The sequence below is a fragment of the Fusarium oxysporum genome, chromosome I (assembly GCF_013085055.1).
Source record: "Fusarium oxysporum Fo47 chromosome I, complete sequence".
Lineage (NCBI taxonomy): Eukaryota > Fungi > Ascomycota > Sordariomycetes > Hypocreales > Nectriaceae > Fusarium > Fusarium oxysporum.
In genome coordinates this window covers 5588308-5616228 of record NC_072840.1, presented here as the reverse complement: position 1 = coordinate 5616228, position 27921 = coordinate 5588308, and the positions used below count along the sequence as shown (strand labels likewise).

Below are 27921 nucleotides of genomic sequence, written 5' to 3'. Positions count from 1 at the left end.
TAGGGGCCACCCAAAGCAGAGTGCAGCACAATCTGTCGTCCTTCAAACATCCCAGGTACCTCCCTGAGGTTTGTTGACGCTTCAGATACCTCCTCTCGCTTGGTAACTTGAAGTGGTTCGAGAAAGAAAAGACTGAATGAATCTTAATAAAAGATTTTTTTTTTAAAAAAAAAAAAAAAAAAAAAAAAGGCTGCCAATTGACCTTGCCCAGTGGGCCTTAGGCCTAGAGAAACATGCCTTTGGGGGGAATAGGGTTACAAGACTCTGTCCTGACTGCGTATGGTCTTTGATGCTCCTTACGGCGAGGTCTGCCGGAGAAGTATCTTCGGCCTGTGAAAGCTGGAATTTGGACATGATGATCATTATAGAGTCAGGGTTATGTTATGATGGAGCTCATGTTTTCTGCCTCCATCCCGAACACTACGCAGCTGCAATTACTGGTTGCAGTTGAGGGCGATGAGGGAAGTGCATGGTTCGCCGTTGGTGATTTGCTTTGCATGCAGATGAATTATCGAGATTGTACGAACCTGATTTACATGTTTGGGATACAAGGACTGTCTGTGCCTAGGAACGGATGTATCATTGTTTTACTACCATTCGTCAGGCATATTTGGTGGATTTACTTTGCTTGGATGGCGAACGGCACCTCCGCCCTCGATCATCTTGCGTGTTATGCAACGTTATAAAATAACACAAAAAGCCTGCGGTTAGTCTAGTAAATATACTGCAACCGTACATAAAAACAAGCGAAGCCATCGTGATGAGATATCTGTGCTTGAAACAGTTGGTATTTGTTTAGGGCTTTAATTCGCAAAATGATGTCCCTGGCGTAAGGAATGGCCTTGGAGGGAAGATTCAAGCCTGTTTCGTGTGAAGCTATTCACCTAACCCATAGTTCACGCTGCATAATCGTGTTCACTATCCTCTGATATAGGTAACTGATTCAGTGTTGGTAAGGTCATGGGGCCATAACGGATCATTCTACGGCAGATTGTGATGTTTCGCGGTATGATATATTTGCTAAACCTCAGCTCTATGGCTTGTAAGTTATCATCAGAATGTTAAGCCCTATGATGATAATTGGCAGAACATGTACTTGGTGTGCTTGTGTAGGTACAGCTTCATCATATGAGTGGCTGTTGGCAAACCTTAGTGGTAGACTTCACCACAAACCCACCAAATAGATTCAGAAAAATTCGAATGGCCGAGAATTTTGTTCCAATATTCCCATATTACATGACAGAAACCTCCGTTGTCCCTTTCCATAACCTTGCTTACAACTTCGTGATAACAGCCACAAACCCCTGAACTGTGGCTAGAATACTGTGGCGCTCAACCTGACACATGCGAGACATTACGTAGCTGGATGGCCCAATGAGCTTGCAATCGCGTCGTGTCCTTTTTCAGCCAAAGCTCAGTTTCAAGATTCATGATTCTCCCAAGCTCCCTTGTCAATCCCTCGAGCCATCACCATCCAACATTCGTCCCGAACGATCCTCAATTGTATCCGTACTCACCCGCCCTCGACAGGTTGTCGCTCGCTTCCCACTCGCTGCGCTTCTAGCAGCTATATTGCAACTTCTTCAAACTTCTTATCTTAGCTTTGCGACAACACCACAACTACCGCAATCATGCCTTTGAACGTTTTCCGAGTCGCTGGTACGTTTTCGACAATGCGGAATCGACGGGTTTTTGAGCTATTTGCTGACCTGTAGCACAGCGGATTTCTCGCATCTCGGTTCCATTTTCATCTTGCTTCACAAGATGGTGCAGCTTAACGTTGGTCCTCCCTTGTCAGACACTATGGATCAACTATACTAACCGACCTCAGAGCTGCTCGGGTATCTCCTTCAAGTCGCAGACACTCTACATGCTTGTCTACATCACCCGCTATCTTGGTACGACTCCCGTCAATAGAACCTAGCAGCGCATTCTAACCTACTCAAGATCTCTTCAAAACCGATAGCATCTACAACTTCATCTTCAAGATCATGTTCCTTGGCTCCCAAGGTTACATCATCTACCTCATGACCAACGCCTACAAGCCTACCAACGATCCCAATGTCGACACCTTCCGAGTACAGTACCTCCTCGCTGGAGCTGCTGTCCTCGCCATCGTCTTCCCCTATCACTACACCATCTCCGAGATTCTGTGGGCCTTCTCCATCTGGCTCGAGTCTGTAGCTATTCTTCCTCAGCTCTTCATGCTCCAGCGCACCGGCGAGGCCGAGACCATCACCACCCATTATCTCTTCGCTCTCGGCAGCTACCGCGCTCTGTACATCCCCAACTGGATCTACCGATACTTCGCCGAGACTAACCACAAGGTCGACACCATCGCTATCGTTGCTGGTATCGTCCAGACCGTTCTGTACAGCGACTTCTTCTACATCTACTACACCAAGGTCATGAAGGGCAAGAAGTTCAAGCTCCCCGTCTAAGCGATCAACAAGACACAGAGATACCTGTACGAAGAGAGTACCAAGCTCTCAAAACACGTCTTATACGCTTTGACACTGTAACGATGAAGTAGCCAATAGGCAAGACAAGACAAGACCATAGTTTTGGTCACGACAACTCCGGCTTCTGGAGATGCATGCACGGCGTTGGTTTGGGAGGTCAACAAAGGCGGTAATTACAATGGCGTCGCCGTTTGGCTTGGAGATTTTGGGGAAAAGGGATCTGTTGATTTCACTGCTGTACCAAGTCAAAATAGAGTGTAGTCTATTTGCGTTGAATGCTGTTATTTCTGTCATTTGTAATGAGCTTAAGGCACTATACACAATGAGGAATGAAAGGGGCAAATGAATAATTAGGCAGGGAAATACAACATGAGAAACTGCGAATGCCGGTTTATGCTTATTTGATTGTGCCTGGTTGGCTTTCTTTAGTCCCTTTAAGCTTCTTGGCATTTTGCGGCTCATGCAAGCTGAACAATTAGACCATGACATCGAATCACGTGACAGCACCTCTTAACGCGTCGAGTATCAGTCGCTTTGACTTCAACTTCAACATCTTAATCCACATCGCATCATCAAATCCTTCAATATGGCTAGTGATGCGCCCGAAAAGCCAGAGCAGACCCCTCCTGCGCCAGAGGCACCCGCTGATGAAGCGCCCGCTCCAGCGATCCCCGATCCTAGATTACCAAGCCGCAAGGATGTCTCGCTACGAGAGTTCCTGAACAAGATGGACGACTATGCACCGATTGTACGCACCCTAGACTCCTAATTCAACTCATCTAACACTCTCTAGATTCCCGATGCAGTCACACACTACTACATGACCAAAGCCGGTCTTCCACCACCTCCCCAGACCGATCCACGCCTCGCGCGACTCCTCGCCCTAGCAACCCAGAAGTTCATCGCGGACATTGCCGCAGATGCATACCAGTACAGCAGAATCCGCGCATCATCAAACACCAACAATCCTATGGGGTCTCTTGGTGCAGCCGCCGGATTCCCTATTCCTGGTCAGCCAACTGGTCAGCCCGGAAGCAAGGACCAGGCCAAGGGCGCACCACTGGGTATCCAGCGACCGGGCTACGGAGGTGGTGGACAAGGCGGTAGCCAGAACAGGACTGTTCTGACCATGGAGGATCTCGGTATGGCTGTTGGAGAGTACGGTGTCAACGTGAAGCGTAGCGAGTTCTACCGCTGAGTACGTATTTGGTTACATGACTGCAAGGCGTTACGGTTCGGCGTTTACGGAAGGATATGGGTCCGTACATGATATCAAACATGAAAACCAGGAAACTCTTAGCTGGTTACAATAGATCGCCTGAATATGCGAATGGGTCCCTTTGTTGAAATCATTGCTCTAGTGATGTTACATGTAGTCTTTTGTACATGGGTATACCCAGATTCCAGTCCCTATTTGATATTCTACCTCTTGTCCCAGATATTTGGCTTTCGTGTTCTATAACCCATCAGTGAACCATTCATGTGTCGGCTTAGACCGAGACTTACGGTGAGAATTCGCCAAGTTTGTGTCCAACCATATCTTCTGTAATGGTCACCTCATGGTAATCCTTTCCATTGTGCACCTCGAACTTGAGACCAACAAAGTTGGGCAGAATCGTAGCTGATCGAGCCTGTGTTCGCACAGGAGGCACCTTATCGCTGGATGACTTGGGCCATACAATGGGTAGGCTATCGCATGTTAGAAAGGTCAGGGTAATCGAATCGATCGTCGGCTTACGGTACCAAGTGCGGCCCTATCAGCAAAATTAGCACCCAACAATATCACAGCATCGAAATTGACGTACCCTTCCACACTGATCGCTTAAGAAGAACCCGTGTCGCGTGCATTATCGCTGGCACATGTCGTTCCCTCGAAATTTCAGGCCGGCATCACCAAGCTTCATGCGACGGATCTAACCGGGGGTTGTTTTTTCCGATCGGTTAGTCCGAGACTTCCAGCACGTGACTACCCCAGCACAGAACGGCTACCGGCACCTGTGTGCTTCTCTCACCTGAGGTTTAATATGGCGTTGTAAACGGAGAAAGAATCCCACCAACGAGATAAAAATGCTTGTTTCAACAAGAGATGATCATTTTAATAATTGTACGACAAGTTGTGTCATTGATGCGTTCTACTCCTTATTAGGAGAACTACAAGGAAAAGAAGTCTTTTTCAGAAACTAGTCAAGTGGCCCTGATAGAGGATGAAAGTTGCTGTCATTAGTCTTGAAATGTCAGCCAAGAGATACTATGCAACTCTACTCCACGAATATCCTCTCAACTTTTCTTGCTTCGATATGTTCAGTGCCGGCAACGCGGCGTGTTAGTGAAATATCAGGGGCCCTAGCTCCTGTTTCAGCCAAACAAACAGGGAACACCGGCAAATCAGTTACCACCAAACTGGGTCATGTTCTACACTTCATCTGGAGAAACTATTGAAACGTGCAAATCGACCGAGTCTATTCCTATATGGGCACACGGAGGATCAATAGTCAGTCTGGGTTGGCCATCGCGGCCCTTGTCACATCCCGACTTAATGAACATGCTACGAAGGAAGCTATGCGTAGCACCGCAATTTGGGCCCAGACTGAATGTGTATATATACTCGCCATGTTTCCTGTATTTCTTGGCTCTGCATGGCTCGTTGATCGATCCTCTTACAATCATTTGAAACAAGAAACGAATATCCACTCCTTCTAGCAAGCATGCGGTTCACCGATTTCCTTCTCGCAAGTGCTGGCGCTTCCCTTGCTCTGGCTGCTCCTCATACTACGAGGGCCAAGGGCAAGTTCCTCTTCACTGGTTCCAATGAATCTGGTGGTGAGTTTGGTGAGGGTAACCTCCCTGGAACGCTCAACAAGGACTACATCTGGCCTACCACGAGCTCCATTGATGTAAGTATCTTGACTTATAACTTGTTCGTGTTGCTGACTATGGCAGACCCTCGCTAGCACTGGTATGAACACCTTCCGTGTGGGTTTCCGCATGGAGCGAGTGACTCCCAGTGGTATCACCGGTGCCATTGATGAGGCCTACTTCAAGGGTCTCCAGGACACTGTCAACCACATCACCAGCAAGTCAGTAACTACCTTTCCCATCTCGACATTACTCCACTGACACACTCAGGGGCCACTATGCCGTTATTGACCCTCACAACTACGGCCGCTTCAACGGTAACATCATCAAGAGCTCTGACTTTAGCGTCTGGTGGCAAAAGGTAGCCAAGCGCTTCGCCAACAACAAGCTCGTCATCTTTGACACCAACAACGAGTACCACGACATGGACAACTCTGTCGTCGCTGCTCTCAACCAAGCCGCCGTCGACGCCATCCGCAAGGCCGGCGCAACCTCCCAGTACATCTTCGTCGAGGGTAACGCCTATACCGGAGCCTGGAGCTGGGTTTCCAGCGGCAACGGCGCTGCTATGAAGGACCTCAAGGACCCCCAGAACAAGATCATCTACGAGATGCACCAGTACCTCGACTCCGACTCCTCTGGTACCTCTGAGACTTGCGTTAGCTCTACCATTGGTGCTGAGCGCCTTAAGGCTGCTACCCAGTGGCTCAAGGCTAACAAGAAGAAGGGTATTCTTGGTGAGACTGCTGGCGGAGCTAATGCCCAATGCATTGCTGCGCTTAAGGGCGAGTTGCAGCACTTGCTCGACAACTCTGATGTCTGGACTGGTTGGTTGTACTGGGCTGCTGGCCCTTGGTGGGGTGACTACATGTTCAGCATGGAGCCCACTACTGGTACTGCTTACAAGAAGGTTCTTCCTCAGATCAAGCAGTTCATTGGTGCTTAAGCGATGTCGTCGGCATGGCTTGAGCCAGGAATAAGGAAGGGAACGAGTTGACCCGTGGGGGTCTGATTATTGTAAATACTTACTCGACGTAAATAGTTTCTTGAGTATAAATCAATGTTTCTTGTTTTAAATATGGCTCCTAAGACTGTGTTGCAAAAATCTCTATGGTGCTGATAAAGCATGAAAACACATTCACATCACTGTGCCTATAAGGCACTCAAAATTAGCACCTATATCCATACAATACTTTTAACTAGCCATATGTTCTTCAAAATAGAATGGTTGACTGTTTGGCTGCCTGATTTACCTTCGTACCCAAACCCAAAGCTGTAGGTGCTTTAATACCCTAAGGCGACCTTATGGAAGCATTGTTAACGCTGGGAGGGCCATTGAATTTAATTGAGATACAAAAGAAGATGTAACCGCCCCGATAGACCTTTCAGATTGCATCAAGATGTCGTAGGTAAATTGAACAACTGGCTGACAGTTCGTGTAAGTGATACAGGGTAAGCTGATTGGTAACAATGACATTAAGTGGTGGGGTATCACGTGGAGTCGAGACCTTGAGTCGGACTCAATGGTGAGAGTGGGCGTCCCCCAAAGACCAACTAGGGATTGCCCGATCGGAAAACACCAGATTTCTGGCATCCCCTTTGCATCACCACATCAACCACGTTTCGATTGCTTCATATTCCTCATGCGATTCGGTTACAAATAGCACAAACCCGACCAATACGGCGTTCGCCTCTTCGACGACGCCCTTTTTTGTGCCATTGTTCTCTCCCAAAGAAGCCACTTTCCCTCTTCCCGCATTCTCGACGGCCAAACTTAAAACCTATTTAATCTTCAACCCTCGACGTACGACCAACGAATCGTACCTCGCAACTTCTACAGACATCTAGCGACCTCAGAACAACCAAAAATTTCGATGCCCAGCGCAACGGCTTCCGGAGCTGATACGGGTGGCTCGGCTCGATCTCGCGATCATAAGCAGGGTAACCAGGGACGATCTTTCACCCCAGACCAAGAGGCAGCAGTCATTCGTATCCGAAGATGCGAGGCCACTGCGTTTTATGACATCCTAAATCTTTCGAGCGTCAAGGACACATGTACCGAGGCTGAAATCAAGAAGGCTTATCGGAAGCTGTCGCTTCTGACCCACCCTGACAAGAATGGACACCCTCATGCGGACGAGGCCTTCAAGATGGTCAGCCGAGCTTTTGGAATTCTAGGCGATAAAGAGAAGAGGGAAAAGTTTGATAAGTTCGGCACAGATCCTGATAGTCGATTCGCCAGCGCCCAGGCGAACAACCCTTTCTTCAATCAACGAGCCGGTGGCGGTGGTATGGGTAGAGGTGGCCCGATGTTCCAGGATGACTTGACTCCGGAGGAGATGTTCGCCCGTTTCTTCGGTGGAGGCGGCTTTGGTGGTGGTCCATTCGGAGGTGAGCAGAAGTGACAAGCAAGATGAGACTCGTACTAATGTTACAGCCTTTGACACAGGTCCTCAATTTGTTTTCAACTTTGGAGGAGGTCCTGGAATCAGAGTTCATCAGTTTGGCGGAGCGAGGCCGAGAACGCGACCCCGAGAGGCCGATCGCGGTCGACAGAACGAAGGCAACGCTTTCCAAACATTCCTGGGTCTACTACCCATCATCTTGTTCTTTATCCTGCCCATCATCACATCCTTCTTCTCTGGTGAGACTTCGACAACATCGGCATCAGGACCTCGCATGGTCTACGACAACCCCCTACATCCGTACACCGAGCAGCGCACGACACCGAATCTGAACGTTAACTACTACGTTAACCCCGACGAAGTTGCCCAATATTCTGAAAAGAAGCTCAACAAGCTCGACCGTACAGCTGAACACCAGCTCTTGAGACACCTCAAGAATGAGTGTGAGAACGAGTTGATATACCAACGGAGATTGAGGGATGCTGCACAGGGCTGGTTCTACCAGGACCCCGACAAGATGGCACTCGCACAGACATACACAATGCCGTCTTGCGAGCGGCTGCAAAATCTTGGAGTGAAAGTCTAACGACGTACATGCACAGATGGCGCTGTGAGCAGGTGGATATTATATACTTTTCTTGTATAGGAGTTGGCGTTGTGGCATTTCTGGGACTGCATGGCGACGAAGGAACTCGGACCTGACAAGCAAGCAAGCAAGCAAAGCAAGGGGAGGACGACGCCCATAATCGAGTTATGTATCATTCAGCAGCGTTTAATGCTTAAGGATGTATTTTCCTAGGGGAGGTTTAAAGAAGGTCCAATTCGAGGTAGATTTGTTGTACTGCGTTTAGAATGCACACCAATCGCTTCTTTTGACTGCCAGCCACCGCAAGATATTCTCTGGATGACTATTGGACCCTTGGTCTGAGCGTTGGACGACCGTTGAGTCTAAGACATTGGTGGATCATGAGGAACTGAGTGCTTACTCCGTCTATTAAGACATTACTAACTCGATAAAGATCTCATGTCCTCATAAGAAATGAGTAAAAAAAAAAAAAAAAAATATCGAAATAGATGTTCCAGTATGAATATATATACAAGATTATCATGCTCACTCAGTTAATCGCGGTGTAAGTCGGCATGTCTCAGATCGTCAGTGCTAGCTTAAGCGACTTCATCTTTCTCAGCCAATCTTGACCAAAATAAACAGGACAAGCGAGGACCAGGTTTAGAATCATGAATTGTACATGCTGCCTATCTAAGCGGTGAGGCAATAAGAGGAATGGTATATATTCTTCAGCCTGCTCGATACTTGAATCGACAGGCCCACGTCATCGTTCGCGGCCCGTGGCTGTGGTAAGCAAGTGGCGGGGCAGACTTGACGCCCGCGGTCTACGTACCTCAGGTACATACAGGCACCACCACCCGCCCAGCTTTTTCAGCTCAGCGCATGCTGAACTTTCTTCATTAGTCGCGTTCCAACCAAGACAAACTCGCATTGAACTCAGAGTCTCCAGTCATTTTGCTTCTTGTGTGATAGTAGCTTCTCCTCTCAGCGAATTGCACAGTTTCACGTTGCACCGGCACGTACAGAGCGGGACCCAGTGACGACACATCTCCCCACACGAGCTATTGCTGTTGCGATCGAGAGGAGCTTCAAGAGCTGGATATTGACGTATACAAGCGAAGAAACACTTCTATACGACGTTTGATACAGAGATCTGGTCGCTAAGTTTCTCGATCTCATGCATACAACTCACAGCGCTTCGAGAACTACTTCGAATCACTTCCCCGCAGTCTCCCGCGTGTGGTAGCAGCGCATCAGCTACAAGGACCAAACGGAACACTGAAACCTTCTATTTGACATGTTACTTTGACACTCGAAGTTTCCAAGTTTAAACTTACTTCAAATACAAACAACGTTAAAGCGATGTCGAATAATCCTTGGGCTGAAGGAGGGAACGAACCTGGATGGGAAGATGTAGGACCCCGCCGCGACGGACAAGCATCTTCAATGGATAGACCGAACCCGCAAGCTGTTCCTCCGGCCCTCAGACCCGGAATCGCTTTCGATAACCAAGATGAGCAACAGGCGTGGGGAGAAGCGAGGACACAGCCAAATAACCCGCAACAATCACAAGAGACGCCTGCGCTGTTGAAACCAGGCGGAGACAGACCGGAAACGAACCCTTTTCTACGAAAGAAAGTTCCTTCAAGACAAGAAACACCACCGACAGAATCATTCTCGAAACTTGGTATCGAAGAACCTAATACGAACCCATGGCAACCAGCGATAGAGGTGCAGAACGCACCATCAGCCCCACAACCGATTCCAAACCTCATGGATGATGTCCCTCCTAGAGGCGCATGGACACCTACACCAGAGCCACTTCCTGCTGGATCACCTGGTATGGTATCTCTACCCTCTGGTCGTGAGTCACCTGCTTGGGATGAGGATCCTCTGGGAAGAAATGACAAACCTCCTGCGCCACCTATGAAACTCTCCGCGGAACTTACTGGGGACACAAATATCTGGGACGATATAGGTGGCGCCGACAAGGGGAAGGCCAAGGCCACCGGAGAAGCCAGGCCAGCATCACCCGATGATTGGAATCTGATAGATTCAGAGCCATCGCCGAGCCCTATGAAGGAACCTGAAGAGGAGAAGCCACCTTTGCCACCCAGGCAACCAACACTACAAACTCAACCGTCAAGTTGGAGAGCATCCAGAGACCCGATCGACGGAAAGACGGAGACCTATCAGATTAAGAATATACAATGGCACGACTCGACCTCGTCAAAGAACCCACGAATATCCCCAATCTTGATTCAGAATGCAAACGGGCCTTGTCCTCTTGTTGCTCTGGTCAACGCACTAACCATGACAACACCTGCCGATGTCGAAGATACTGCACTTGTGCAAACCCTTCGCTCAAGAGAACAAGTCAGTCTGAATTTGCTCCTGGACGCTGTTTTTGACGAACTCATGTCACCCCGAAGAACCAGTTCTGAAGATGCATTGCCAGATGTTGGAGATTTGTATGCCTTCTTGCAAAGTTTACATACCGGCATGAACGTCAACCCGCGATTTGTCCCTACAGAGAGTATGATAAATGCTTACAAGCGTACATCGTTGACACATTTACATCCTGCTGAGCGAGGAGACTTGATCCCAGGAACCTTTGAGAATACGGCTGAAATGGGGTTATATGCCACGTTCTCGATTCCGTTGATTCATGGATGGCTACCACCAAAGAACGAACATGCATATGAAGCGCTGGAACGACAAGCCGCATCATATGAGGACGCACAGAATCTCCTTTTTCGAGAAGAAGAGCTCGAACAGAAGTTGTCTGACCCTGAAGGTGGACTCACAGAGGATGAGCAGCAACTTTACCAAGATATTGTCATAATCAAGGAATTTTTAGATAATTCCGCGACCCAACTTACGCCTTGGGGCATTGAAGTTATCGGTAAAGCCATTCGGCCTGGTACGTTTGCCATTCTTTTCCGAAATGATCATTTCAGTACGCTGTACTGTCATCCGCAGTCGATGCAGCTCGTCACGCTTGTGACAGACGCGGGATTCAAGTCTCATGATGAAATCGTATGGGAGACACTATCAGATGTCAATGGTGGCAACACCGAATATCTTTCAGGAGACTTCCGGGTTGTGGGATCTGGCGGTCTTGCTCCTTCGACAAGTGCAGGAAACTATTCCAATAACGATGGCGGAGAATGGACGACAGTACAGAATCGAAGGGGAAAGGGGCGACATGAGGATGAACCCCCAATGAGCCCCAATGCTGAACAGGAAGATAGAGATTTGGCCCTCGCATTGCAATTACAAGAGGAGGAAGAGGAACGACATAGAGCAGAGGAGGCACGAAGACGAAGAGAGAGCATGCTTTCAGAGCAATTTATCGAGCAACAAGCCTTTCAACCAGGAAATGCAACACGTGGCAACCATGGAGGTAGAGGAGGAAGAGGCGGACAACCTGCAAGAGGAGCCCCACGAGGTGGAGGCGTCACCAGAGGAGCCACTGGACTTGTTCCAGGACGCAACAGCTCCGTCAGCGCACCCACCACAAACACAACCAACGCACAGCCCAGAATACCCGCCCAAAGAGTGCGATCTCTCATACCAGCTCAACCACCGAGACCACCTGTGTCACGACCAGCGGATGAAGCAGCAGACGATGCGCCGCCTTCTTACGAGCAGTCAGCGCACGACAGAACGTATCAGCCGCCGGTCGGACACCCGAGTCACCCGAACAGCAGCCCTACGATATCGAGGCAGACTACTGCTGCGAGCGTGAATTCGTCAATGCCAGTGGGGCAGAGACCTTTTGGGCAGTCTGCGGGCAGACGGCCTTCGGGCCCGGGGGTAGGGGTAAGTGGCGGTGGGCAGAGGGAGAGGGACTGCATTGTGATGTGATTTTTCATGAGCATATGAGAGACGGAGTCTTGACTTGGGAATTGGTAGTTAGGAGTTTAACGGTGTTTGTAGCATGGACGGGTGTAGCTGAATACATTTCATCTATTCGTAGTATGTTATAACTCCTGTCGATGTGTGCGTGAGGGGAATCTGTATCCAGCTGGATCTGTCCTCAGGGAGCAACAAAGCTTCTGATCTCAAGGCAAGGTGCCAAAAATATGTAGTCTAAGATCTATTAAATCTCTATGAAGTCTATAATAAATACACTGGAGTCTTTTTATAATTTAGCATAGACATCTCAAGTTTTCTTGCCTCCCCTACCCTGTGTATATGCAGCTTGCTCAGCACCACAGTTTGTGATAAGCTACCAGAATAACTTTGTGAACTTTTTTCATGTGATAACTCATTGCTCTCAATCGCTCCTTGTTACAAGGGACCTCGGAAGACGGGCAGATATCTGATATTTGAGTTTGGAGAGGACGGCAGTTGATTGAGATCGACTGAGTGAACTTGAATGTTGCTGTATACACCCTTCCGTAAGACTAATCATGTTCCCTTTAAGAGAATCTACTGTGAATATTTTGTTTTACAGTACTATCGCAACCGAATTCAGAGCAACGGAAGCTGTTTCTACATCCTGATAGTTGCATCATTGCGCTCGTGTGACACACCAGGGGTAGATGTACTAAATATCCGACTGTTATGGCCAATTATACAGGCGGTGGAGAGTGTCAAAATGGCCGTTGCGCAGCTACAAGTACCCGCTTCAACCTTATTGACATCATGGAAACACATGTTTAATTTCATCATTGAACAATTCCTTCACAAACATCTGAATCTATCTTGTCAGTGAAATATTAACACCGAACCCTTCATTCTGCTGTGTTGTTGAGGCGCAGACGCTGTCATCATGGCTATTATCGAAGGGTGGTTACCACCCACTCGGGAGAACTACGACCTGATCCTCAAAGTCTGGCAGATATCTTACCCAATTGTAAGCATTATAAAAAGAGCACGTGAAATAATACATGTTCTAATACTCTCAGATTGGTTCGATACAATGGCTTACCAGTTGGTACGGCATGGGCAAAACCTCAGTCACAAGCCGTCTTAACCTCCCCGGCCGTATTGGCTGGTTGACAATGGAGGCACCTGGTTTTCTGACACTGCTGTACCTGATGAAAGCTCTTCCTGAACAGCATGGAATCGACGATCTTCCGTGGCAGAATAAAGTGCTTGCGGGTCTGTTTGTAAGTAAAATTCCCCAATTCGTTATGCTCCCGTGCGTATTGCCGTTGAGGGGGAGGCTTGACTACCTACCCGAGGTAGCGTCATGAGGAGTAAGTAAGTAAGTAAGTAATGGAGGCTAACGTTGGATGGCATGTAGGTGATTCACTATTCTTACCGCGCTGTTATGTTCCCCTATCTTCAGCCTTCCATGTCACCGGTGCACATTGCGGTGTGGCTGCTTGGCTTCAGTTTTCAGATTTGCAACGCAACTTGCCTTGGATCATGGCTCGCAGCATATGGGCCTACCACTGAGGCAGCATGGTCATCACAATCGTCCATCTTACAATTCTCATCAGGCATTCTAATCTTCTATCTCGGCCTATCCGGCAACTTCTTCCACGACGAGGAACTACGCGACATCCGCCGGCGCGAAGCCCAGCGGCAAGAGCGCGCGAAACTGGAGCAGCAGAACGGCCACGCGAGCAAGGGCGTGGAGAAGCACTACCAGATTCCGCAGGCGGGACTGTTCCGGTACGTGCTGTACCCTCACTACCTGTGCGAGTGGATAGAGTGGGCTGGGTTCTGGATGGCGGCGGGTTGGGGATGCGCGCCTGCGAGGGCGTTTCTGGTGAACGAGATGTTCGCCATGTTTCCGAGGGCTGTCAGGGGACGGAGATGGTACTTGGAGAGATTTGGAGAGGACAAGGTTGGAAGGAGGTGGGCTGTTATCCCGGGGGTTTGGTGAAGCTAAAGAGGGAATGGTATGATGGACGGATGGACGGGTTTAGTTATGCTTATGCTAGATAGACGACGTTAGTTGATGTTAAGCTATGGTCATTCATGGTTGTGGCTATGGGTATAACGAGGAAATGGTTATGATAGAGCACAGAGCATGTAAGTGTGTTGACTGTAACAAGAACCGAGTATAATAGCCGAGATATACTACATATGTATGCTAATCAAGTGGGATACAAGTATGTGGGATAGAGTTTTAAATTGCCACTCAGTGATTGAATGCATCGTAATTATTGTTGAATTATGGATACACTCACTCTTACACTGTGAATATGATGAGTCTCTCTCCGTCTCTGTCTCTTGGTGTCTCCAATTTCTAGTTGCCGACTCCAATTGCCGACCATTTCTTGGTCCGTGCCAAGAACGATCCTCATCCCTCCACCTCCGCATCGAGACCTCGCATCGACCATTCAAACCAAGGAAAATCTACCCCAGAAATCCGGGGAAAAAGATCTCACTCTTACGATTGCTAGGTAATGAGCGTTGGTTTTGTGGAATTGAAGAGAGAATCTGGGGAAGCAGCGGGATAATCGTAAGATGAGATTCGAAAAACCTGGGGAAGCCTGCATAAGCTATCAAACAACATGTATAGCTACATTTACAAAAAGTATGCATACGGCAAAGTTGGAGAATATGTGGATGCCGTATGTATTGTCCTCTCCACGTGGTGGTAATGAGAATACGTACCTGGTTGTTCTCACTCTCTAGGTCATGATCTTCACCTCATCCATCTCCAACACAACACAACAAAACACACTCCCTAGCAGTAAAATCCGTGAAATTTCCCCGCACCCGAAACTACTTCCCGAAATCTAGACTTATTCACTAGCTCTGTCTAGTTTATCTCAAGTAAACCTTTAAGCTTAGTATGACTCTGAACTTCGGCGAATCTTGTCCGAGAACTGTCCGTTTGCTTGACACAATGCCTTGACATTGACATTGACGCTCCAACATTTTAGCCGAGTCAACCTATCATCGTAGCTGCATATCAATAGACCAGGGGTTGTTTCTGCGGCGGATGAAAGCATACCCAGAAATAAGATATCACATTTTGCGGGGGGTAACCCACCCCTTGTCCCCAAGCTAAACCGCTCCTAGGGCATTATGGCAAAAATCCTCAGACACACTGACACACACACTCCAAAGAAAATTGGTTGCATGCAACACCGTCTCGGTACTATTAGCTTCGTGAGGGGAAATCCAATCTAGACACCTTAAACTGGGGGGGGTTTGCTTGTCCCGACACGGTAGCCCGAGGTGTTATCCATCCTTGGCTTTTACTATATCAAGACCCTGCTCCTATCCTTTTTTTTATGTTTTGGTCTTCTGCATCTCAAGCATCAGTACGCAGAAGCTTGAAGACCTATCAACTTCTCTTCTTTTCTTTTCTTCAAGTGTGGTCTTTTCTGTAAGATCTGCCCGTCATGGCTATATCTGATAGGGATCAGGAGAAGGGGTTTGATGAGCGCTCTGAGATGAAGGGAGGTGTCATTAATGATTATCATGATGCTGCTGGTCACGGTCACACTGCTACCGATGCGTGAGTATCTCACTTGCTTATGATACAGACTCATACTGATACTTTACAGCTACGGTAACTCTCTTGTCCAGTTCGACCCAGCTGCTGAGCGACGACTACGATGGAAACTCGACTTGTACACTGTCCCAACCGTCGCAGTTCTGTATCTCTTCTGCTTCATCGATCGCGCCAACATCGGTGAGTCACTTCTCACTCTCAGCACATCAACCTTCACTAACACACACCCTCAGGTAATGCCCGTATTGCTGGTTTGACAGAAGATCTCAACCTCGTAGGATACGACTACAACAAGATCCTCTCCGTATTCTACATCTCATACATCATCTTTGAGATCCCCGCCACCGTCTGCTGTAAATGGATGGGCCCCGGCTGGTTCCTCCCTGCTACCTCTCTCGCCTTCGGCATCGTCAGTGTCGCTACCGCCTTCGTCCACAGCCAAGCCGCCATCTGCGGTGTTCGTTTCCTCCTTGGTATCTTCGAGGCTGGTATGCTTCCCGGAATCGCATACTATCTCTCCCGTTGGTATAAGCGCTCTGAGTTGACTTTCCGTCTGTCTCTCTACATGGTCATGGCTCCTCTTGCTGGTGCTTTCGGTGGTCTCTTGGCCAGTGCTATCCTCAAGCTCCCCCACTTCGGTAGCCTTCACCACTGGCGCATGATCTTCGCTATTGAGGGTATCATCACCATCGGTCTTAGCCTCATCGCTTTCGTTACCCTCACAGATCGACCCGAGACTGCTCGATGGCTCACTCAGGAGGAGAAGGATCTCTGCATCGCCCGTGTCAAGTCCGAGCGTCTCGCCCAAACCGAAGTCATTGACGGTATCGATCGAGTCAAGCTCTGGCGCGGTATCTCCAACCCCGTCACTCTCCAGATCGCCTTTATCTTCCTCTTCAACAACATCACCGTCCAGGGTCTTGCTTTCTTCCTCCCTACCATCGTCGGAGCCATCTACCCCGAGTACAGCACCGTCCAGAAGCAGCTTCACAGTGTCCCTCCCTACGCCGTTGGAGCCGTCTTTGCTGTTGCCTTCCCTGCTCTCAGTTGGTACCTCGACAGGCGACAGATCTTCATCATCCTCTCCGCTCCCACCGTCATCATCGGATATGCTATGTTCTTGGCCTCTGAGACTCCCAGTGTTCGATATGGTGCTTGTTTCCTGATTGCCAGCACCTGTATGGTTCTGGGTACCATGACCAACGCCCATATCAGCGCCAACGTCGTCAGTGATACCGCACGAAGCAGTGCCATCGGCATGAACGTAAGTCTCTCTCCCATCAACCACATTAACCCTTCTCTGACACTTGACAGGTCATGTTTGGCAACATCGGTGGTCTCATCGCGACCTGGTCCTACCTCGTCAAGGACGCCCCCAACTTCCCTATCGGTAATGGCCTCAACTGTGCTACTGGTAGCATGATCTTCATCCTCAGCATTTCTGGCTACTTCTGGATGAAGTGGGACAACAACCGACGGGACAAGAAGAACGTCGAGCAGGAGCTTGCAGGCCTCTCGCCCGAGGAGGTTGCCAACCTGGACTGGAAGCACCCCGGCCATAGGTGGCGATTCTAAGATGTGACATGGTTTTTGGATATGAGCATGCTACGATTGGGTATTAGCGATGGGTCTTTTGAATGGATAAGGTACTTACCAGGCCATTTTGGATATTAGCGAGTCATCATTATCTTATCCCAAGAATGAACATGATTCTACAACTTGCATTTCTGATTTACGTTTCTCCTTAGGTACCTTATGTTGTCCATGGATGGTAAGGTACCTACTCAAAGCACCCAAAAATGTGCCTTCCTCGAATGCTTTAAGACCTATGTGTTAGCGAGGGAAGGTATGGTGTATGTCTGGTTGCACCTCCCATCACCAGTCCTTCCCTGTTGATGAGGTGTCTACTACTCACTTTATTCTTCAACCTCCTGACTACTAAGACATTCTTCTTCCAATACCATCATCATCCCTGTCTTTGGTACATTTCTTTCATCGTCGTCATTCTCATCGCCAATACACTTCTTCAGTCTCCATCTCAGCAAAGTGACACAACTTGTTAGCTACAATGACTGGGAACGAAGTATACCACCTCCGCTTCCCTCGTCCATCTGTCCCGGCCCTCCCAGCCCCAGGAGGATAGGAGCCTTACAGCTCGTCTGACACTGGTGCAATTGACTTATACAATTTCTTGGTAATTGAATGGAAGGAGTGGGCTGAAGAAGACACGAACGAGGACAGAAATAACTGGGCACGCCTAGCCAAGTGCGTACAGACCTGGGGGGATAATGAGACTGGTCGCAAACAACATTTGGGCAACGAGGTTAGCAGAATTATTAGACAGAAGGCTTTCAACGAAGTATGCTGGGGATATATTGTCATCGCTACTCACCTTTACTCGTGTTTGACGAAACTCGGACGGTTGAAGAGCAACCAAACACTGAGCGCATTGCAACGATGGTACCCAAAATCTAATATTTTCGGCGCTCGTTATAATAGAAATGGTCGCGCATTCAAACCATCTTTACACAAGAATCTACGGCGTATCCCACGCAAGGTACAGCAGGGCAATAACAACGGGAGCAATGGTCAACAGCAGTACAACACTCCTCAGCAGCACAATACTCCTCAGCAGTACAATACTCCTCAGCAGTACAATACTCCTCAGCAGTACAATACTCAGCAGAGCAATACCCCTCAGGGAAACAATTAATCAGCACCTTGATACCGAACATCAGTCAGAGAATTATGGTTATTGGAGAATGAGCTAGTTGGCGAAAGAAGCTGCCTTTAGCTAGACTCAAAATCAAAACGTTGCTTGCCCGTCGTTCTCCTATAATGCAAAACAGTGAACTGAAAGCTCAAGTCAAGTAATTTTATCAACACCAAAAAGAGAATCTGCGTATCGCAGACGGCTGGATCTCTCCCGCCGGGAATTGAACCCGGGTCTCAAGCGTGACAAGCTTGCATACTGACCACTATACTACGGAAGAATAGCAGGTTATCACCTGTTGTAGTGAGGGCTGTGGGAAAACCGTCGCGTATGGGATCCTATACATTAATGGTATCCTAACCAGAGTCTTTTATTACAGAATATGCTATGTGAGATCCTCGGTAGGGGTGAGGAAAACAACGTTCTCACAGACTACTGCGAAAATTCAAGGAAGGATGGAAGGAAGATCGGCACCAAGTGCTTCGAGCTGAGGCAAATGAATATGGTTTTATTCAGGGTATTCTGGAGAACAATATTTGCCTTGCTAAAAATACTCTTCAACAGAATAGGGGCAAGGTTCGGACCGTTGCTTTAAGCGTTGGCACGTCGGATTAAAAACGACCTTTCCTTTGCAGTAGGATAACAAGAGGGCGATGACGGAGGCGAGACTGTGTATAACAGTGCTTGAAATTCCGAAGGGAAAGAAGAAATAAAATCTCGATATTCGGCAGGGTTTGCACCGAGAAGCGAATTCTCGTTCATGGGTTGCCGGGTATTGTCTCGAAGCTCACGCCTCACTGGACGACCCCAGGCCATAAGTGGTGGTTTACCGATGGATGGTCCAGTAAGTGCATCGATATGGAATTGACGGTTCTCGGGCCTAAGCTGCTCTACAAGCTTCGGCGACCGCATATCGAAACAGTACGCGTGTAGATAGACCAGCTGCAGGCCTAGTCTTCCTTCTATTCAGCTTTCAGGTGGGACGTTGAGAACACCTGATATCAAACCATCGACAAGGAAGTGCAAAGGCGGGAGAGAGTTGCCGTCATGTAGTGAACCTGATGAAAAAGGTTCGATGGACATATTGCAGTCCATGGCAGAGAGCAGAACTGTCCTGGTGGGTGGCGGGGGGCCTCTGGGGATCGGTGGTAATTGTCCTGGGACAAGCTCGTGACGCTCTTCCACGGCGGTAGGATCGAGGCAGAGATACTGAATGGTATTTGAATGGACAAAGGGACAGCGCTCAAGGTCTGTCTCAATATCTGTCTTGACATCAATCCATCCATCGCGGCGCAGACTTCTGGCTGCGTCCTCAGGGTCGGACCAAAAGGAAAAGGTCGAAGATAGCCGTGGGAACGTTGAAATTGGCAATGAAATCTTCTAGCCACAGTAAGGAGGCCACGCTATCTCTTTGTGAGACCTCGCAAGGCCCATACTGGGTGGACGTCAACATCGTGAGATCCACTGGAGAGGGAGCCGTCGGCATAAGGGGACTACAGGATCCTATGACATCGAACTCCGCTACAGTGGCTGCTCAATAGTCATCATCTCCCGTAGTATAGTAGTCAGTATGCAAGCTTACAATGCTTGAACCTAGGTTTAATTCCTGGCAGGAGAGATCTAGCAATCTGCATTATACAGACCCTCTTTTTAGTATTATTAGTACTTTATAGCATCAGTCAGATCACTCCTGTTTGGCACTTAAACAGAACGGCCAGGAGAAAATATTAGGCTTCAGTTAGGGGTAAAGGCTTTAATTCTTCATCGATAGCTAAAACCAAACTCTGTAACAATTTGAAGGGCATCCGTCACATCAAATCCCCTTCAAAGACCCTTAGTTGAGTTACTGGAGGGCTCATGTGTTTGCGGTTGTACAGGTGTCAAATCTCTGGAATCCCAGGAGTCGACGGAGGGTCCTTCTTCATTATACCGGCCAATGCCGGTGATACGAGACCTTGGGTACCATCCCTGTAGTGCGCGTGCTGCGGGACTACTCTGTGGTTGTTTGATTCCAAAGATGTTCATGAGAATGACAAGGCCCTAACATACTTTCTTATAGCGTTTTCGTTCACTCAACTCGGAACTCGCTCCCTGAGAGACGGTACGGAAAAACCAAGTCTATCTGTTTTGAGAGTTGACGTAAAGCAGGGCTTCTCTCCACTTCTCTTCGTCCTCGTACGGGTCTTGGGAGGCCCAGGCCGTCCATTCGTTCACGAAGGTTTATACGCTCTGATCCCTTCATTATCTTCTCTAAGGCAAGGAGCCCATCCAACTGGACGGTCGAGGGGCCTGAGGAGCTCGACGGACGGCTGAGGTTGTGAATTTTCCACGTGCGAGGAGTCCATTATTAATTACTGAACTAACAAGATGTGCCGGGCTGAGATACCTTAGATACTGGAGAAGCGTGTTGGAGATGAGAAAAACAGTGACGATGGAGGAATAAGGTAACATAAGGTAGGTAAGTACCTGCAGGCCGTACCTATCAGAGGAAATATCAGAGGAAATAGAATCTGCTGGTCGTGGCAGGTGCAACCAGAGGGATTTGCTGGCGCGAATTCAGAAGCTGGCTATTGACCAAATATACCTTAACTGTTTGCTCTTTTACATACCGGATGTAAAGGGCTACACAGAGTAAGAAAACTAAACCTTTCTTAACATTGCAAACTCTGGCTGGTGGTTTCGCTGCATACCATCCTGATATACCTAGACTTTGATGAATGAGATACTATTAGAACCTTCACAATGCGGTCAGCTCATCGAGACTGACGCCAGTAAGATCTCAGAGATCACAAATCTATCTCGATCTTCGCGGAATATCTGGTAGCCTCAGGTTGAGCTGAGTCAAAAAGGGGTAATGCAAGTGCCTACCGGAGGTAGTCGAGAGGCCAATAAAATCGTACCTACCTAGATAATAGAACCAGCAAAATGGAAGGGATAGGAGTCCGGTAGTTAAGGTAGGAGGAAAGACAGAATTACAAACCTGCCACATCTCTCTTCACCCAGAGATCAACTTCCTATCTCATCAATCAGAGTCATCTTCCAGGCAAGAATCACTCTCCATCGTGAGAAGTTACAGAAAGTGCAATCCCTACAGCGTTCGACAACGCATCCAGCTCTGTTCTCGTCTTCTCCATCTTCTTCCATCCACTTCATCTTCTTCATCTTGTCTACCCGTCCCCAAAACACCAGTCGTCTTCCTCTTCCTGCTATTCCCTTCGCTCTTCAGATCATCCTTCAACTCTATCTTTCCAGCCCTGCTCCGCCATGTTTCTTATCCTCCCTTCATTGCCGTTATACCTACGTTCTGTCATTCCGTCTTATTGGTATCATCTCAGAAGACTGATTAACGCTGTTGCTTCATCGCCAAGCCTTAGCTCGGTTCAACATACACAGCTGTGTCTCATCACTGATGAATTTCCTATCCAAGGTACGAACTTCCTCAGTGAACCGGGTGGATCTTCAGTGAAGATACCGCTAATCTACTGAGCACGCGCCTTATTCTCTTTTGCGTGTGCGGTGGTGAACAAGTGTCATCCTTCTGAGACATGATGCTTTGGGGAGAGGAAGTCGGGTACTTTTTTTTTCCCTTTTGGGTTTTCCTTGTCACCGCATCTACTTAGCCGACCCGTGACATACACGTGGGGCTAACAAAAGGAAAAATGGTTTTTTAGGTTTCGATCCTCCGCCGCCGACTCTTTCACTTCTGACTCCTTTGCTGCCGACTACGATGACTTCAGAACTTCAGCTCAGGGAATGGGACCAGGCACTTGTTGGAGAATGGTTCTTCTCAGAAGAAGTGGCAGCGAGAGCGGGAGCGATCGGTTGGTTTGGATCTTGGCGGTGGATAGAATGGTGCAATGGGGAACTGTACTCTAGAGTAGACTTCATTCAACACCCTGTTTGACTTCACCCACAACAGATAAGCGATCATCCATTTCAGTTTTTTTTGCTACATCTTATTCCATTGCCTTGACTTGCTTCGAAAGCCAAGTTGGATATTTTCATAGAAATGCATTCACTGCCACATGCCACTATTGTGTCGTAGATCTCCGCCTCCTTCTGTAACTAGGCCTTAGCTCCATCATGTTTCATCGCATCAAGTATTTCCATCTGCTACGAGCTACGGTGAGGAGGTAAAGTTTTCGGCCCAAAGTAACACAAACGCAAAAAATACATATAAACACATATCAGCAAGATAGCGCCCTTATTGTTCCTGGTGCCTAATACGAAGGTTCAGACTGAGAACCTAGATATTATGATGACCGTAAGACCTGCAGTGTCTGCCACGAGAAAGGCAGCCTCTCCATCTCAACCAGCTATTTCAGCCTCATCCGGGCCATCGGCGCCTTTGTGCTCACGTGTCGTATGATCCGTGACGTCGAGAGGATCTCACCTGCGCTTGACTCTTGCCGGACTATGTTCAGGGGTATCCAAGAGGGCGCTGCGGACGTGACAATACCTCAATCATCCGCAAAGTCAAGAGTTGCATCGCGGAGTCCTAGAATGTCCTGGACTATGAATGGACATGATGGCATGGAGATGATGCATTTCACGGGGTCCATGAATTGGCGCTGCGACTCGCCTCGGACATGTTCAATTTGTATGTAACGGTCATCTATAATACCCTATGGGATAAGACTGATCTAATTCTCTAGTATCAGGACTCCGCAGAGATACAAAAACTAATGCAACTGAGATTCGAAACAATATGTCCCATTAACGGCAACGTGCCTCAGATTCTCCAAGAGCTCATCAAGCTGCAAACCCGACTATCCAAACAGCATCACAATTTTGGAGGATGGCGCAGAATGGGGACTCTAAAGCGCCAAAACTTATGTAAACTACTGTCACTATATAGTATGTAATAGGGTGTACTGCTTGCTACCTTCGGCATCTTGGGCGCTTTGCCACCCAGTGTAGTGATGAGGTACTTGGTTGCACTGATGGTATTAAGAAAGATCCAATGTAAACTGCTACGCCGTTGATAGGATTTATCAAGATACAAAAAGGTTCTTAAAATCGCGGCATTGTGAACTGATCTAGCCTTGAGCGGCAGAATTCGAGTTTCTATGTATAAAGAAGTTCGTATAGAGTCCCAGCAAATGATTCAGTTTTTATTGCACGAAAGGATCATCAAGTATTTAGCATCATCTAACCAAGAGACTTTCGATATATCGCATAATTGCTTTGCACCTTTCCGCCCCACGATAAATTTCCGTTCAACCTATGCTCCAAGAAACGTCATGCTTGCGTTACCAGTCAGAGACATCCCTTTGCGATAGCAGATCTCGACTGACGTACCTCGTCAACTGAACCCAAAGTGAGTTCTCTGTTATTGCCCTGAGCGACCTGACGCTTGTCGCAACCGCCATCATCGCACGCTTCAATCTCCCTCGGACTGCATGCAGAGGATCCTGGACGGGTCGCTCGAAGAGTACTGGGATTCTGCGAACGTGCCAGGACGCATGATCGGTGAGCTAGTCACACTCGTTGCTGGTCAAACTAGTCCTTCAAGCATGGCATGCAACTGCTTCCTGGTGACCACATACCCAACCATGGCTATGAGTAGGGGTCTATACTTTTCTGGAAAGGAGGAGGGCAACTGTCATCTCACAACTCTATCCGTAGGAGTAAGATATTCTAATAGATACCAACAGGTAAAAAGAGCAACTACTGGAATCACGAACCTACCTCATCTCTTTTCACTAAGAGCTCTACTTACTTATCTTATCAACCAGCGCCAGTCCCCAGGCAAGAATCACTCTCCACTGGGAGAAAACAAACAGAAAATGCAATCATCATCTCAGAAGACTATACGCTGTTACTTCGTCGCCAAGCCTCAGCCCAGTTCGACATACACAGCTGCGTCTCATCACTGATGAAAGAACTTCCTTAGTAAACCGGGGGATCTTCAGTGAAGATACTGCTAATCTACTGAGCGCGCGCCTTACTTCTCTTATCCTTCTGAGAGGTGAAGCTTTGGGGAGGCAGCTCTTTATACTGCAGGTCTTATGGCCCTCATGATATCTAAGTTTTCAGTCTGAACCTTCATTTTAGGCAGCAGGAATAGTAAAGATGCTATATTGGCGAATATGTGTTTATATATACGTTCTTTGCGTTTGTGTTACTTTAAGCCAGAAACTCTGCTCTCATCACAATAGAAGCTTTGGAGAGATGGAGTCAGATAGTTTTCTTTTAACTTTGGTCGCCTTGCAGAAACTTCTATTCACTACCTATTCAGTGTATGATGAATAAAGCTGTGCAGTAGAAAGTTTCCGATATATATCTCCTTGGGCAGCGTCGTCGTAACAAACCCGCTACAGCAGGCTTTAGCCTGTTTCGTCTTCCGTAGTATAGTGGTCAGTATGCAAGCTTGTCACGCTTGAGACCCGGGTTCAATTCCCGGCGGGAGAGTCGCCTCACGAGAACTACTCGTGATATCAATTTTTGGTGTTTTGGCCTCTTTTTGCTTGCCATGTGTTGTGTCGTTGGGGTCTCGTAGGGTTCTGAATACATAAGGTTGCATGCCTTAGTAATTGACTCAAACCTTGAGTAAATCTTAATTAAATGGAAAGCATTAGACTCTGCAGTGTCAATTGTGGTCCAGTTTTTTAAATGTCAAGTCTAAAAGAATTCTCTCAGAATAGAGGTCAGACCCTTGCTATGCAATACCCGGCGCTTCGGGGCGTGCTAAATCCGGATCGGAAAGATGATGACGACGCATCAAGATCTTGACCATGCCAGATGGGGCCACCGATAAAGTCTCGTTCGGTCCGCAGTTTAAGTGAAGGGCTGATATTCAATCTATCTTTAATACTGTGGCTGCAGTCTCGAAGCTTTTCGTTTATTAGTCACAAAGAATAAATGCCGTATTTCCGTTTCATCACAAACTCCCCATCAATGCATTCATTCATTGTTGAGTTGTTTCAAAAACTTGATTTTACAGTTGGATTTAGCACGTCTTGGCCTCATTTCGCTGATGCTTGGCAAAGCCCATCATGATGATCAACAGCACACGACTTCTTTCCTGTGCGGGGCCTAGCGCAACCGACACAATGTCCACTCTCCAGTGTCCGCGTATTCCTAGTCGTTGTGAGAATTCGGTGTAAACATTGGCATTTCTCGGCGTAGGCGCATTATTACACAGCCAAGATGTTTTGTGTCGTTACGTGCGACGAATACACACAGTTTTCTCGGATGCTGGTTGCCGTGCAGCTGACGTATATCTTGTCCAAAACGGATAGAGTCGAGTTTTAGGCGTTTAATTGAGGCTCTAATTTTGATGAGAGGAATGGAAATGACACTGAAGGCGTTGGGGGGAGATAAACTTTAACAGTCGATCAAATCCATAAAGTCAAGTATCGGATGATGATTTCAGATCTGATATGGATTTCATGAATATGGCACTCGTGTCTTACAATTGGATGTCACTATCACACTTGCACTGATACATTTTCTTACACTCAATCAGCTTTTCCCGCTCTAGGCAAGGAGGCGCGTGCCCCGCGCCCCCTGGAAACAGTCGCGGCGCCGCCCACCTGCCGGTCTTCCTTGCACATGCACTTGCGCCTTGCACTTGCACTTGCGTCTTTCTTATTCTCTTCCCCTGCTCGGGTCGTTCCTTCCGCTGGGGATAAGGGAACCCACATCTTCCGTCATTCATTTCAAGGAAAGAGATCCTCATCACTGTCTCTTCTTTCCATTCCCTTATCTCTGTGCTTCCTCTTCTCGTCTCTCCTAATAACAAACATGTGTTGTTGACATTGTCTGTGATACTTCATACGTATTCCTCTCCTTATCACGACACTCTCTCCTTTTTCTCTTGGATCAAAAAGTATTGCTACTTCTTCTCCCTTACTTCTTTTTTTTATCGAGAGTTCAACTTTGTGACGATCCGATCCGCCCACCTCCCGTTGCATGACATTCCTCCCTCTACAAATCAAGCGCATCGCCTCCGCATACGTTTCCTTCGACTGCCAACCTCTCCTCCGTCTTCCTTCATACCAATCAGCATAATCCAACGGGACAGCAGCAAGCATGCGTTCAGTAAAGTCGCTGCTCCTCTGGGGCTTCGCTTCCTTCTCTTCAACAACCGCCGCTCTCGCATTTCCTCCACTATTCCACAAAACTCGAGAGGCTGAAGCTTCGTCGTCGATTGCCAAACGTGCAGATGAAAAGACACCAAAATACTTCGTCGAAGCCGGTCGAAACATAGAGCTTGGTCATTACGATAACCGTTATTTCCAATCGAAGGTCTCGTATGAAGAACACCGTCTCGTTCTCCGAGATCTGATTCGAAGCTATTTGTTCCATATGAACAGTTACGGCGTGGAAACATGGATTGCTCATGGAACCCTTCTTGGTTGGTGGTGGAACGGCCAGATCATGCCTTGGGACTATGATCTTGATGTTCAGGTGTCAAACAATACCCTTCAATGGATCGGCGACAACCTCAACCGTACCGAGCATAGTTGGAATTATACCGAAACTGCAACAGGGGAGTTCATCTCCAAGAAATACCTTCTAGATATCAACCCCCACCACGTTGATATCGACCGTTCTGACGGAAGGAATATTATTGATGGCCGTTGGATTGACATGCAGAACGGCATGTACGTTGATATTACTGGCCTCCGTGAGCGCGAGGCAGATCGCCCAGGTGTCTGGAGCTGCAAAAACAAGCATCGGTATAAGAGCCAGGACTTATGGCCTATGCGTATCACCGAGTTCGAGGGCGTCAAAGCTCGCGTTCCGTTCAACTTCAATAAGATCTTGGTTGACGAGTATGATACAAAGAGTTTGGTCACCGAGAGTTGGGCAGGGTATGTTGCCACCATAGCCGTTTCGCCATCATACCGTTGGCGGGGCGTCCCCTCAAACCTTCACTTGCTAACATAGGTTACAGACACCGTTGGGATCATGACAACAAGATTTGGATCAAGGAGACCGAAGAGGAAGCGAAGCAGCGACAGCTCGGCGCCGTTGATCGCCATTTGGCCGAGGCAGCCGCAAATCCGCAGACTGAGGAGCCGCAGGAAGCCGCAGCGCCCTAAACGCTCACCGCTTATACTCATCCTTTTGAGTAACTCACTATTTCTGATTTACATTCGATCTCGCATATGAGCTGCGAATCAACGAAATGAGCCACGACCTAAATTTCACAAATCATACCCTTTCTCTTTACGATGGGTCATACAAAGGTAGCCAGGCCTTTGTTGCACATGAGGAGTTGGATCTATATTACGGCGTTGGAGGAGAGCGGATTTTAGCATATCGCTGGTCAGTATGGCTTGCTATTGAGGCGTCGATGATAGAGATGATTGCTGTTTTCATCTCTGGGATCTTTGTTCGAGTTCATCAAATGCCTGTAAACCTAGAAAGATATCCCTAGTTGCTTGCATGTTTGCTTCACACAAGCGGTTCAACGAAACTTTGCTTTGGGCGCACGAAAGTCTATACTCATGCTGAAATGTAAAACCATGATC

The 27921-nt window shown here is 48.0% G+C and overlaps 8 protein-coding genes and 3 non-coding genes across 11 annotated transcripts; 9 read left to right on the top strand and 2 right to left on the bottom strand.

Moving 5' to 3' along the window:
* Nucleotides 1-1370: 1370 nt before the first annotated feature.
* Nucleotides 1371-2908, top strand: FOBCDRAFT_213397 (ER lumen protein retaining receptor-domain-containing protein). The gene is made up of 4 exons (XM_031194684.3): nt 1371-1659; nt 1721-1779; nt 1832-1898; nt 1948-2908. Exons 1-4 carry the CDS (start codon nt 1632-1634, stop codon nt 2439-2441), a joined length of 648 nt encoding a protein of 215 aa, XP_031029422.1. The 5' UTR covers nt 1371-1631; the 3' UTR covers nt 2442-2908.
* Nucleotides 2909-3017: 109 nt separating this feature from the next.
* Nucleotides 3018-3922, top strand: FOBCDRAFT_8803 (transcription initiation factor TFIID 23-30kDa subunit-domain-containing protein). The gene is made up of 2 exons (XM_031194683.3): nt 3018-3210; nt 3256-3922. Exons 1-2 carry the CDS (start codon nt 3049-3051, stop codon nt 3658-3660), a joined length of 567 nt encoding a protein of 188 aa, XP_031029421.1. The 5' UTR covers nt 3018-3048; the 3' UTR covers nt 3661-3922.
* FOBCDRAFT_213392 (uncharacterized protein) lies at nt 3761-4376 on the bottom strand. Its single transcript, XM_031194681.3, has 4 exons — nt 4268-4376; nt 4201-4216; nt 3969-4151; nt 3761-3918 (listed from the first exon to the last, which is right to left on the bottom strand). The coding sequence occupies exons 1-4, from the start codon at nt 4308-4310 to the stop codon at nt 3885-3887; spliced, it is 276 nt and encodes a 91-aa protein (XP_031029419.1). The 5' UTR covers nt 4311-4376; the 3' UTR covers nt 3761-3884.
* Nucleotides 4377-5167: 791 nt separating this feature from the next.
* Nucleotides 5168-6264, top strand: FOBCDRAFT_284709 (glycoside hydrolase superfamily; the record flags this gene model as incomplete). Its single annotated transcript, XM_031194680.2, has 3 exons — nt 5168-5356; nt 5403-5539; nt 5589-6264. 3 exons carry the CDS (start codon nt 5168-5170, stop codon nt 6262-6264), a joined length of 1002 nt encoding a protein of 333 aa, XP_031029418.1.
* Nucleotides 6265-6873: 609 nt separating this feature from the next.
* On the top strand, nt 6874-12390 carry FOBCDRAFT_174971 (uncharacterized protein; the record flags this gene model as incomplete). Its single annotated transcript, XM_031194678.3, has 6 exons — nt 6874-7709; nt 7756-8303; nt 8798-8853; nt 9048-9079; nt 9652-12116; nt 12274-12390. The coding sequence occupies exons 1-6, from the start codon at nt 7193-7195 to the stop codon at nt 12388-12390; spliced, it is 3735 nt and encodes a 1244-aa protein (XP_031029416.2). The 5' UTR covers nt 6874-7192.
* Nucleotides 12391-12965: 575 nt separating this feature from the next.
* FOBCDRAFT_213385 (3-oxo-5-alpha-steroid 4-dehydrogenase-domain-containing protein) lies at nt 12966-14335 on the top strand. Its single transcript, XM_031194674.3, has 3 exons — nt 12966-13155; nt 13208-13411; nt 13549-14335. Exons 1-3 carry the CDS (start codon nt 13072-13074, stop codon nt 14134-14136), a joined length of 876 nt encoding a protein of 291 aa, XP_031029412.3. The 5' UTR covers nt 12966-13071; the 3' UTR covers nt 14137-14335.
* A 1125-nt stretch (nt 14336-15460) lies between these two features.
* FOBCDRAFT_213383 (major facilitator superfamily domain-containing protein) lies at nt 15461-17454 on the top strand. The gene is made up of 4 exons (XM_031194673.3): nt 15461-15726; nt 15776-15903; nt 15957-16987; nt 17038-17454. The coding sequence occupies exons 1-4, from the start codon at nt 15611-15613 to the stop codon at nt 17296-17298; spliced, it is 1536 nt and encodes a 511-aa protein (XP_031029411.1). The 5' UTR covers nt 15461-15610; the 3' UTR covers nt 17299-17454.
* Nucleotides 17455-18644: 1190 nt separating this feature from the next.
* FOBCDRAFT_t19 lies at nt 18645-18716 on the bottom strand. Its single transcript has one exon. It is a non-coding gene; the product is annotated as a tRNA-Asp (tRNA).
* A 1267-nt stretch (nt 18717-19983) lies between these two features.
* FOBCDRAFT_t23 lies at nt 19984-20054 on the top strand. The gene has a single exon. It is a non-coding gene; the product is annotated as a tRNA-Cys (tRNA).
* A 4724-nt stretch (nt 20055-24778) lies between these two features.
* Nucleotides 24779-24850, top strand: FOBCDRAFT_t24. Its single transcript has one exon. It is a non-coding gene; the product is annotated as a tRNA-Asp (tRNA).
* A 1485-nt stretch (nt 24851-26335) lies between these two features.
* Nucleotides 26336-27916, top strand: FOBCDRAFT_8765 (LicD family-domain-containing protein). The gene is made up of 2 exons (XM_031194672.3): nt 26336-27258; nt 27342-27916. The coding sequence occupies exons 1-2, from the start codon at nt 26474-26476 to the stop codon at nt 27487-27489; spliced, it is 933 nt and encodes a 310-aa protein (XP_031029410.1). The 5' UTR covers nt 26336-26473; the 3' UTR covers nt 27490-27916.
* The last annotated feature ends 5 nt before the right edge of the window (nt 27917-27921 follow it).